The sequence below is a fragment of the Lutjanus erythropterus genome, chromosome 1 (genome assembly GCF_056507025.1).
Source record: "Lutjanus erythropterus isolate fLutEry1 chromosome 1, fLutEry1.hap2, whole genome shotgun sequence".
Lineage (NCBI taxonomy): Eukaryota > Metazoa > Chordata > Actinopteri > Lutjaniformes > Lutjanidae > Lutjanus > Lutjanus erythropterus.
In genome coordinates, this window is record NC_139317.1 from 31193851 (window position 1) to 31206612 (window position 12762).

A 12762-nucleotide genomic window follows, 5' to 3' on the forward strand; every position below is an offset into this window, starting at 1 on the left:
ATATATATATACATATATATATATATATATATATATATATATATATACATATATATATATATATACACATATATATATATAACACTCATACATGTCCCCAACCTTTTAGGAATGACATCCATTTCAAAGTATCAAAAATAGAGTTGTACAGTCTCTGTTGCTTTACCATAATGTTAAATGGGAACATATTGTTCGGTCTTTGGTTGTGACAGAAGAGGACGGCAGCCAGAGTTTACTGTGGATGCTGGTTTTGTGTCATTTATTGTTGACTCAAGTTTTTCAAGCTGCAGAACCAGCTTTATATGCAAAAAAGCCATCTCCCTTCTCCCACCCAACCCTTAACGTCCACCCTGTGCCCCCCAAAAACAAACAACTAATAATAGTAATTATAATAATAATAATGTTAATAATAACAATAATGATGATAATAATAATAATAATAGTTACTGACTTATGTCTTAGTCATGGAAAACAAATCAACCCAGAACAGCATACAGACACACTGACAAACTGGTTTTCAAACAAGAGTTAAGGCATCCTAATAGTTTACATAGTGACATGATACTCTCACTATCTGAATGTTTTTTTTTCTTTCCGCTCTGTGAAGTTCATAAGCAACATTATTACAAATAGTTTATAATCTCATTTTTCATATTTAATGTCATATCTCACATTTGCTGCTGTTATAGTTTGCATAGCCTAAATACATGTTGTGTGCTTCTGTTGTTGAAAATAGGACTCTTAAAATTCCTGTCTTCTGTACAGCATATTTGGTACAAACACCAATCATCCACACACACACTCTCTTTCTCTCTCACACACACACACACACACACAACAGAACCTATTAAGATGCTTGCACTGCGTCCTCAAAAAGGCAGATTGGCTGATGGACAACTCCAGGATGCTAACACAATCAATCAGGCATCTACAACATGTCTACAGTCTACTTCTATAGGCATCAAGGTCTTTTTTTGTCTTTTTTTTCTAATTTTTAAAGGCATTAGGCAGAATTTTTAATGCATAGCAGAATCATTTTCACCTGGAAACTGACTTCAAACTGTAATTAGCAACACTCCTCAGCTCTCACATGCAGGAGCATCATTGTCAAGCTTAAGGCAAAAAAGCCGATGGGAATCTTTGCACCAGAATCTGTTTCTGTCCGTTCACGTCCCTGCTGTATCGACTACAAACCTGCCTGAAAACACGCTTTCCTTCGACCAGAATGTTATTGCTGCCGTACAGGCACTGCATGCCCGTCACAATAGAAAACATTAAGTCTTTGATTGTGAACAGCAAACATTGATTGTTGCAAACAGGGGATGTGGAAGACCCTGTTACATCCAGATGTTGTTCTGTTGTTGGAATTTCACCTTGTTCATTACAGAAGGGGGAACAATACATTGCAATATAGACATATCTTTAAATATAAAATACTTCAAAAACTTTTGTCAGATTATTTCTGGCTGCCATACCATCGCAGGTACGGTGGTTGTTAGGAATTAGAAGGCACACGAAGGGCCCCTGGTAGATTTGGGGAGTTATTGCATGAAAAGAAATTTCAGAGGCAGACTGGTCCGTCTCTGTGGACTCATGAAAACACTTCTCTGTAATGTGGAAATAACGGGCATCTTTTTCACATATCTTTCACTGACAATGATAAAGAGGGCTAACAGACACCAACCCTTCATCAGGATTCATCAAGTCACATCCACAAGTTGCACATCTGTTTCCAATAAGAAAAATATTATAGTCAAACTCAAAGCCAGCTGTGCAAAACGATGAAACAAAAGCTTTCGCTACCATTCAAAGCTGCTAAGTGTTAATAAGGCATTTGTTCAATTTGAAGAAGAAACACAGGAGGGGGGAGGAAGTAACGATGAAACAAGAGAGAGGGTGGGGAGGGTGTTTCATGTACAGATATCTACACAGTTACTAAAAGTTGTGGAATGTTGCAGGTTGCAGATCCCAGACTAGCATCAGAGGAGCTCGTCCTCCCTGCCGGGGCCCTGCACTCCAGACCTGAATGGTTTTATCATTTAAAAGGGAGAAAAACAAGGAGTGGACCATGTCATCATCACTGAGACATGAGCCAAAAACTGATTTAGTCAGATATTCTGAATTTCTCTACAATATTTTTACTGATCATTCAGGCTTGATTTGAATTTGGTAATCCAATTTTACAGCAAATAATTAAAATTCTAAGACTGGGTTGCACCAACAAAGATTAATTTAATCGAAGATTAGTTGGAGTTGGAGTTTAGCAAAACTAAGTATGAGTAAATGAGTAAGTCCAGATTTAAAGCCACACAGTTTTTAACAGATTATAAAGTGGCCTCAACCTAATATTGATGCCACTGTATAATGCAAAAGAAGTTAATTTAATGTCAGTTTAGGGTTAAAACTAAACTGAGGTTTAAATTTAATCTTTTTTAACCTAAACTGGTTTAAGTTTTGTGCAACATAAATTAAAGTTAAGCTATGATTTAATCAGATCTAAAAATGAATCCTTGTTGCTGCAACCCAGTCTATAAGGCTCTAAAGTGTAAATAGTGTTGCCACATCGTGCCACACTTTTGTTGATGCTCGCTCAGGCAGACCCACAATGTTTTGTAGCATCCTGGGAGTACGTGTTTCTAAAAATGTTGCCTGAGAAACTCTGTAACACCTTCAGACCAGTTTTGAATCCCAGCTCTGGCTCCTTTACAGAGCGCCGTGCACTCCTGAGTCTCTCTTACGCTCATATGTCTCAAGACGTCTTCATTCACGAAGGTCGATGCTGGTGAGAGGGGGGACGACAACACGTGAAACGCTGTATTGTCTCCACTACAGAAAGGTATTTGAAAAAGTGAGAGCTCCGAACTCACAGAGAGCTGATTGGTCAGGAAGACAGCTGTGCTTTGAAAGGTCAGACCTAATGAAGAGGGACAGCTCACATCTCGACAATCTCATTAATCCTCATTATTCTCTAACCGTTTCAACCTCGGTGTGACTTGGCATGGCTACATTCTCCTGCGCACCTTTAGGTTTAATCTGTGTGAGTTCTGTTTCTGAATCTCTAACTGAGAGAAACAGTCGAGTTTTAATAAAATCAGAGGAGACAGAGAAGAGCATCTTCCTGTCAGGTCCATGAGGCAGAATCTTCTGTATTCCGTCTCTGACCACAGTCTTTGTTTTCTCTTCCCGCCCTCTTGTCCTGTCACACGCAGGACCAGCAGCTGGCCCAGTGCCAGGACCAGGACTAAGGTCCAGGGTCGGTGTTGGAGCTGTGGGGTTTGTAGGGTTCAGAGCTGGAGGGGACGAGCGAGGGCCGAGCTATGACTGGTTGTGTACTGATGGTGGACCATGAGCACCGGGGGACTGGGACATGTCTCTGCCAATGATTTCATTAACTGTGAAGAGAAAAACAAACAGAAAAACAAAACTTATTATCAGCAACTCAATTACTGAGACAAACTCAAAATTAAAGTGGATTAGGTAAAAGAACTTGGCGTGAGCATATCACATTCGCTCTAGGGTTAACAAAAATGTGTATTGTGTGCAGGGTCAAATTTATTAAAAGTCAGAGGTACTAACATTGCCTGCACTACTCTAACTCCAAACGTTCATCAGAGTCCCTCAATCTAAATGCAGAACCAAATGCCTGGATGTGCAGCTTCAGTGTTCAGGGTGAAGAAGATCAAAGTTTAGAAGAATAAACACAAAAACATCATTGCTTTCTCAACCCTTTTGGCAAGTAGGAGAATCCAAATCGATTGGATGTCACCTAACCCCCAAATTATTCTGTGTGGCCACGGGATCTTGTGCTCTTTCTGAAATAGGAGACAATTAGGTTTTCGCTGCAGGGACATTTTTAGAAATTCAAATCTACTTGGAGTCCAATCATACAGATAAATTGAAGACTCACCCTATAGAATCATAATCCTTTCTGGGCTCCTTTTTAAACCGTTACTTGCTTATCACTTTTTTCCTTTACCACTAATTTATTTTGTGCATACTCCATGAGTTCTCAGTACTGTAAAGTGCTATTTGGCATTCGAGGCAGTGTGATTTGTTCTGTGTTTGGAGGAGTCTGGAGGTGAGAACTGGACAGGCAAATGACAGAGAAAATCACGTGTATAGTTTATGAATATGCTCTTTGTATTTTTGAGAATAAACATACTATACCAAAAAAGAAATTCACTGTATAATTTGCTCTAAATATGCCTTGTGGCAGCACATGTTATACTGTCTTATATTTGTGGGCACACGAGTGAAAGGCATACGATGCCGAAGCTCTGGGGACGGTTTCCCTTTTGTCGTGTCAAATGAGGATCATGTGATTTGATGACGCCCAAAGTTTCAATTGTCAGTGGTACTTCATAAAGTGCTTTGTTCAGTTTGAAAATTTTGCTGCTAAATGATATATTCAACAGACCCACAAATTCAAGCAACAATATTAGATGAGAATAACTTGAGAATATACAATACAAATCAATGGAACAGTTCCACCTAAAACTCAGGTAATGAAAAGTGATGCAACAATATATCAAATATTGCCATAAAAAATACTGTACCAGACTCTGACAATATCTACCGTGATATTGCATGGTTAACTATTTTATTTAATTACCTTTATTTTATTTCATAAAAGGACTGTGACTGACTGCTGCATTCTTTTTTGTTTTGCAATTGTACGTACAGAATTCACGGACACTTTTTCAAGTCATCATTTTTCTAGTATTATTGTATTGTGAGTTCTTGGTATTGTTACAGCCCTCGTAATAAAAGTAACAATTTAATGAGTATCATTCTCTACTATTACCACTGTCTACTATCACTGATGAAACTATGAAATCAAGTAAATACTTTTTGGAAACCACTGTATTGAAGTTAAAGCCCTAAAGCTTCACATGTTTTTTTCAGCACAACAAAAAGCATCGTAAGGCTTTTTCCATCCGTCACTGCTGGAAATTAAGTGCAGCAGAAGAACACAATTCTCACCAGCAGAGGGCAGCATTGCTCCACACTGAGTTTCTCACAAGCCTAAAAGCTCAAATTCAATCTGCAGAAAGCCCAAAGTGGAAAAACTCAAACAAGCTGGCAAACCCAAAGTTCACAAAGTCACAGCTCTGACGTGAGATATAATCACTCCTGACATAACAAATGAGAGAAACTATTCCATTCACTGAATGTGCCAGTTCTGACCTTTGTTTGAGTCCAGGAACAGTTACCACAGCACACTGACTGCTGTAAACAGTCCTGTATGGCTGTCCGTTACTTCATTACAGCTTTAATGGTGCTTCAGTACATTTCCTCAGGCCTGTTCATGGGGTTTGAAACAGACGGCGTAAAACCAACCGATTGTTAAAAACATGTTGTCGAGCCTGGAGAGGCACTCAGGCATAGTGAGGTTAATTACTCCAATGAGTCACTTAGAGCCTGATTTTAAATAAATAACAGATAACTCTTTTCACTGTGCTGCTACCTGTTTTTCAGCCAGTGTGTGTGTGTGTGTGTGTGTGTGATTGTTTTACATCTGCTGCCTCCATTCAGTATTCATACTGGGACCACAAGGGACGCAGCAGGGAGCTAGTAAAAAGTGTAGCCGTGAAGTAAATCAACTTCAAATACTTTGAGAAAGACATGAGGACAGACAGGCAGACCTTAATTTGTTTGGAATTCATGGAAAATGTGATGTGAATGTTTTTTTATTCCGCTGTACCAATACACGTGTGTTCTTCTTCATGTGATTTCTTGAAGTGTTTTAAAAGTGATGTTGACAGGTCAGAAACACGAAGTGCAGAAATTCAGGCTGGACAAACTGGTTTGGGAGGGTGCAGCAGAGACCTCTGGCCCAGTTTGACACTGGGGTGTTTTACAGGCAGACCTGTCTGTACATGACATGTCAAAATACAGCTCCACTCCTCTCCACCTGTTTCGGTCCACTTGAGCACGTGTGTACTGTAAGATCTCACATTCCCCGGTCTGTAATAACCGCATGTATTACTGTAACTCAATGTAAAAATAGAAAAAAGAAGCAGGCAGGGGCTGACTCAGTCAACGATGAGCAAATGAACCCACGAGAAAAAAGAAACTGTATTTAAATTTGATGACACACAGAGTGAAACGAATGCTGTAAAATAAATGTATTCATTAAGCAACACAACTTTTATCAACTATAGGTTTTTCATGTGTATTAATGCAAATTTCTATTAAACACCTCATTCTTGTAACAGTCTTCATCACAGGACCAACCAGTTTCATTTAGTGTACATTCTGTTGTTTTTATTTGTGTTTTCTGCTGCTTGCTTTTGTGTCTGGCCACCATCACTCACATCATCCTGTTAGCGTGGGAGGCTCTTCCTTTCCCATGTCAACCCATGTTCACACACACAATTGCACTTACAGCACCACCACGCACTTATGAGACTACACTGTGACTATCAAAGCAAACATTTACCTTTGTGTATATTACACCAAGGTATAATATACAACAAGTCGGCCACTTCATCGATTTTGTCATACAGTTCCATGGGTGAAATAAAACTGTGATGGAGGACTGCAGATCTCTTTTAAAGGTCGTGACCTTTCAAAAGACTCATGGTGCAACTAAACAGCGTCTTATGGCTGTTGAGAGACCATCAGAGCAGCTGTATTGATGAAATGAAAAAGCTAGTAACCTGGCTTCTTCTGTCCAAGCTCAGCATCAATTTACTGAGATGTAGCTAAGAAATATTTTTATTATAAAACTTTTAATGCAGAACAAATAAATAAAACACCTTAAATGAGTCTACATTCTTTCAGAATCGATCGTGTCTATATAACGCTCTTAATTTAAACAGTTTTTCACAATTACACAACATTTACAGGTCTGTCATAGCCTCCCGCGCAGCTGAAATGTTATGTGGTAAACTCTGTACCTCTGTTGGTTGATGGGACTGAATCTGCTCTAACACCACAGGAATATGAGCGATGATGTGCGAAAGACCGACATTAAGTGGGCGTTTGCAAAAAACATATCACTTTCCGCTGAACTGATCAGATGTTTGCAGAGGCAAACATTAACGTATCGACTGATAGATAAACTCAGTAGAGACACAGAGGGCAACAAGCATAAAACAATCCAGAAACCAACAAGTCAGTCAAGTGCAACTTTTAATTCCTCTCAATTTGACTTAGTTTTCTCATAAAAAAAAAAGAGGTTTCCCCAAGCAATCTGTCAAAGACATTTTCGAGAGGCTTCACTCTCGATATTACAGCTGCGCTCGATGTAAATTTGGACTCCTTGATTTGGGGCCGTTTGAAAAAACTGCACTTATTTCGGAAGTGAATTTACATCTCTGTCTCAAAACAGACAACGGAAAAGTTGGGCAAGTGAGTCAGAGATGAACTTGCCCCTGTACAAACAGCTTTATTTATTAGTGGTTATTTAGAACCAAGAAAGACTAAAGTTAATTGTCACGTTAAATCTAGGGCTGCTAAAATGTCAGAGTACAGTCTCTAAATGTATTGTTTTGTCAGTCCATAACCAAAGATATTTGGTTTAATATAACAGAGAACAGCAGGAAATCTCTACATTTGAGAGGCTAAAAGCACCTTTTTGCATGAAAAAATAATTTCATGATTAACTAAAAATCAAAATAATTCAATAATTTTATAGCTTTTTTTATAGTATTTTTTAAAATTATTTTTTGCCACTTCCCCAGTCAGGCAACTGAACTGCTATATTTTCTAGCCCAACATGGAATTTTACTTGCCCCAGACAAACAGGCAATCCTTACCGTTGAGCCCTGAACTACACCCTTTTCTTTGGTATTTTCCCTCTGATCGGATGTCAACAATATCTATATTATACTATAATAAAAACATAAAACACAAAATAAATTTCAGTAAAAGTTTCTCTCTCTCTCGGGAAAAAATCAAAACCACAGACAAAAGTATTTTTATGTAAAACAGAAGCTTAATTTTCCCATAATAATGAGCAATGATCTGTGCCTCAGATACAATCATTCATTTAAGGCTGAAGCTCCACACATCAATAACTGTGAAGTGAAAGAGAGGTTTGAGTCGAGCTGGGCCTGTGAGGAGTTTCATATGCTGATAGTGTTTTCTCAGATTTACTGGTATTGCTCATGACAGTGCAACAGAAAGACAGTGATTCAGCGCTGCCAGCCATAGTGAGTGAGGTTCTGAATGGCTCAGCCGGAGGGAGATCCTCTGCAGATGACTGGGAGGGGGGCTCCCTAGTCAAAATATACATCTGCAGTCAGCCGACTGCTACTACTACTACTACTACTACTACTACTACTACTGTTCTCAGGTAGGTTTCAATCAGATGGATCCTTGCCCTGTGTGCTGATGGCTTTTATTGCCACATGCATGTAACATCTGGTTGAGATGGGAATTAAATAAAACCAGAGCACACAGCAAGTGAGGTCTGAGTCCTCTCATGTCAATCATCTATACAGTAAAATGTTCCCTGCAGACATTTATCAGTCTTGCTTCTTGTAGTCTGTGTCAAATATTTTTATTTGGGGATTTTATCATTAATGTTTTTTTTTTATTATTATTCTTTAAGCCTCAAGCCTCATTCGTGTTTCTAAGGCAGAGGTTCTGAATTTTTTCTCAGCCAAGGATCCCCATACAAGAAAAAATACTGGGCACCCCCCCATGTATGTCCCTTTGAATAATTTGACCCTTGGAATAATTTAAATAGCCTTCCTTATGTGAAAGAACAACACAAGAGAAATGTATTACAAAGATATTAGACATGTATTAAAAAATATCTGCACCGTGTCCCATTAAAACCCATTAAGGGAGAGCCAGTTTGCACCATTATTTGGTGACATGTTTTCTATTAAAAGTCATACGTTGTTAGATAAGAATGTAATCTATTAACTATTTCAGGTTTTAATTTTTAAATATTCAACTATGAAGCCTTTTGCATGAATAAATAAATACATTTTATATCATGACGATCTAAATGAATGAAAACTGTCTTTTCGACATTTTCAAAACCGGCTAGTTTAAGTTGCATTTGAGGGGAATTATTGATCATTATTTTTGCATCATTGCATGTTGTCCTCCAAACATCAAGACTGATGCTGACCTAAATGTATGGGATGATAATACATAGAAAAGATGACTCCTCTGTGCATCCATCAGTGCATATCATGAATGACAGATATAACAGGACAAAAGACAACACAACAGGAAAGAGATCGAGAGAGGGACTCGACCACTGGAAAACAGTGACCTTCAGAGGTCTACTTCACTTTTATTTGAGAAAATTTCAGAGCCTGTACTTCTTCACTTTTACTTGAGTAAAGGAGTTGAATCATTACTTCTACTTTCTTTCATTTCTTTTTTTTTTACACAAGTATGTGGACTTCTACTTAAGTAAAGAATGTATGTACTTTTGCCACCTCTGACTGGTAGAAAGTATCAGTAAGAGTCAGGAACAAACTAGGGGAGCTCATAACAGTGCTACAAAATATGTGCCAAAGGATGATATAAACCAAACAACGTCTTTTACAAAATGCTGTTACTCTAGAAACATTTATTTTAGAAATCTAGATAGCAGATTCTTTAATTCCCCCAAAAGAAAGTTTCACATCTAGTAGGAGTGGACCACTCGGATCAGGTAATCTCATGTCTGTGTTTCTTAAGTGCATGACAAAGGAGATATACTGAAAAGATTTCTATAACGCAAAACAGAAGTGAAATAGGCAGATGGACATTCAGTATGATAAACTCATCTACTGTCGAAATGGAAAATGGGTAATTATCATAACTGTGTATGACACATTAAAAAAAGTTCCCTGACCCTGGCTTAAAAAACATTACTCTGGCAGAGGAGCTTAAGCAAATAACTCTGAGAAGACTGACTGATTCTTGAGTCCAGCAAATGAAGACAACATGCCACAATGGAAAACATTTGTGCAAAGGGAACAGAAAGAGGCAAGACTTGGGTCTGCCTGCAAGAGGGAATATCAAAGCGCACAGTTTCCACTCGCAGGGCGCTGTAATGACATGCACACGTCTCGACAAAGCCTAGGTATGAGAGAAAATGTGAAGTAAAAATCCACTGAGCTATCACACACACATTGAAAATAGATGGTCAGTTGATGGAACTTGTACTGAACTCTTCCAGATATGCCTAAAAAATTTCTTTCTGCTTCACTCTTTAAATCTGTGGGCCTTTTCTGTTTTATTTTCAGTTCACTTCTGGAGCAAGTAAGTTAGTGAGTGGGCGGCTGAGGGCACAGAGTACAACAACCGGAGAATGTTTAAAAGTCAGTTTCTCAGAGTCACTCAGTTGTGTGAATCATCGGTGGATTTCCCATTTGATCTGACGGTAAGTGATTCACAAGACTCCTGCATATGATCCGGGACACAGAGAAGTGGCTATGCTCAGCAGATGACTGCAGGACCAGCCTTTAAGGAGGAAACCACCGGAGCCCAAACAGACCCCTGGAAAGATCGGCCGCTACAATAGTTAATAGTACAAACTGTAGAACTTATCAGCAGAAGCATGATGATGATGAGCCTCTGGTGTCAAAAAAATAATTACACTAAAGCTTTTTCTGTGGGTGAGAGTAACGAGCTGCTGACCCTAAAACAATAAATTTGTTTTTCCACTTGACAAGAGCTTTGGCAAATGGTTTTTGTTCAGGACAATATACAGCAGTAAAGCTGAAACTCACACTTATTAAATTATCACTGGATTATTTGGTGTATAAAATGTCAAAATTATGAACAATTCTTGTTAAAACTTCCTAAAACTCAGGTAGGTAGTATCTTCAAATAGCTCCAAAATCTAAAGATTTAAGAGAAAGAAAAGTAGCAAATCCTCACATTAGAGAAGCTGAAATTTGATGTTTTATGTTTTTGTTTGAAAACTAGTTGAAGATAGGGCTGGGTGCTGTAGCTGAAAAATGTATCACAATATAATTTTCAATTTCAGTAAACAGATAATTATTTATAATTTTCAGCAACCTTTTTTTTGTTATTGTTATTTCGTATCAGGATAATACAATCATAAATGTTTCTTGACAACAAAGGTCATGAAGCATTTCCAATTACTAATCACAGTTCTTAAAGGGGGGGGGGATACAAGAAGACAGCATAAGGACAAAAAAACAGAAAATACAAAAAAATTAGGAGGGGATAGATATAGTCTTTAAGGTATTCATCTATTCAACCAGACACCAAGTTACAGATGACCATCTCCACACAAAAATTGGTTCAATTTAACTTCTTTATATTTAATTTAACTGCCTTACTATGAAGTTCAGCATTTTATTTATTAATGCACACGGGCAACAGACTTAAGAAACCAAAAACTGCCCTACGGGTGAGCTGACTTGCCCCTTTTTTTTTTTTTAAAGCTTATTTTTTGGACAACTGAAGACATGACAGGAAAGGGGGAGAGAGAGAGGGGATGACACGCAGCAAATGTGCTATGGGTGGGAATCGAACCAGCAGCTACTGCAGAGGACTGATAGCCTCAACACATGGTGCACACCAACTGAGCTACAGGGACGCCCCTGACTTGTCTTTTTTAATTAACAATTTCCTCATCGTCCGCACTCTTTTTCTCACTCCAAGCTGTCTCTGTTATTGCGTCACATGATCTTAATGATATGATGAACAACACACCTGTTGTTGGTTGTTTGCATGTCATTTGTAGCATGCTCCATTATTGCTGAATTATGTGTTTTCACGGCAAAACTATTGAACTACTATTGAACTTTTATTGAACAGTTTTCCTAGTGCTGTTGATAAAGTGTCTATTGTTGACATACATGCTTTTCAAAAAAGTGTACAAGTAGAGTATTTTCCACCTGCAACATCAAACAGGACATGGTGGCAACCTAACGGTAACACCCTGAGGTGACTCACCAAGATTCACAGAAAAACTTACCATTTACAAACACTTGCACACACACATTTCAGGAGCTCTACATTTACTAGCGGGAGTGAAATCTTGGTGAAACCTGGTGCACTACTTGTGCACCATGAGAAATGCAGCGACTAGTTTTCCAGTCCAACACCGGTGCTTAATGCTTAGCTGACAGGCACAAATCAACACTGACACTCGGGAAGAGCAGCCTACAAAACAACAAAAACAACAAACAAAATCTTGGCAAAATTGTTAATTTCAATAATAACTATATTAAGCAACACAAACTAAGAGTTAATATGTTGCTCTCGTCCCGACTTTGGGATTTCAAGGCTTCCCTTCCTCCTGTCTTAAAAAAAAAGCAGCATTGGCATCGTCTCCACACCAGGCTTTAGACTCTGCCAAGACCTCTGCATTACACTCTCTAAGACCTTAATTGTATGGAAAGATGACACAGAAAGTCCGTTTCCACTTGTTTCAGGGGAAAAGACCAGCAAATGTTTGCCATTGTTTTTAACGAGCTGCAGCAGCATTTGATGGAAACGTATTTTCCTTCCACTGTTGTTTTTTTCATGCCATCGAATCAAGAGTTCTGTGTTATTACTCTGTTATGGTTGGTTAATGGCAGCATGAAGTCTCTGACTAAGACGGCCCCATACACACACATGCACACAAACACGAAATTGGATGATTTATTTCTGGTTGTTTCATACAAATAATAATCACAGTTAAATGAACTGCAGATATTGTTTACATTTTTTCCTCGTTGTGTACACACACACACGAAAACTTAATAAGTATGGAAAACTAGTTTGTCTGATGCAATATCTCTTCCCAGCCAGAGTTGCCGACCATTCAATGCTTTTACTGTAATA

At 38.4% G+C, this 12762-nt stretch overlaps 1 protein-coding gene across 4 annotated transcripts in view; it reads right to left on the reverse strand.

Moving 5' to 3' along the window:
• Positions 1 to 2144: 2144 nt before the first annotated feature.
• nfatc3a (nuclear factor of activated T cells 3a) overlaps positions 2145 to 12762 on the reverse strand; it is a 77900-nt gene continuing 67282 nt past the window's right edge. For all 4 annotated transcript variants that reach the window (XM_084719718.1, XM_084719736.1, XM_084719727.1 and 1 more), the window contains one exon: positions 2145 to 3392. In XM_084719718.1, coding sequence (XP_084575844.1) covers positions 3316 to 3392 — 77 coding nt within the window. In that variant the 3' untranslated portion in view covers positions 2145 to 3315. The remainder of the gene's footprint in view (positions 3393 to 12762) is intronic.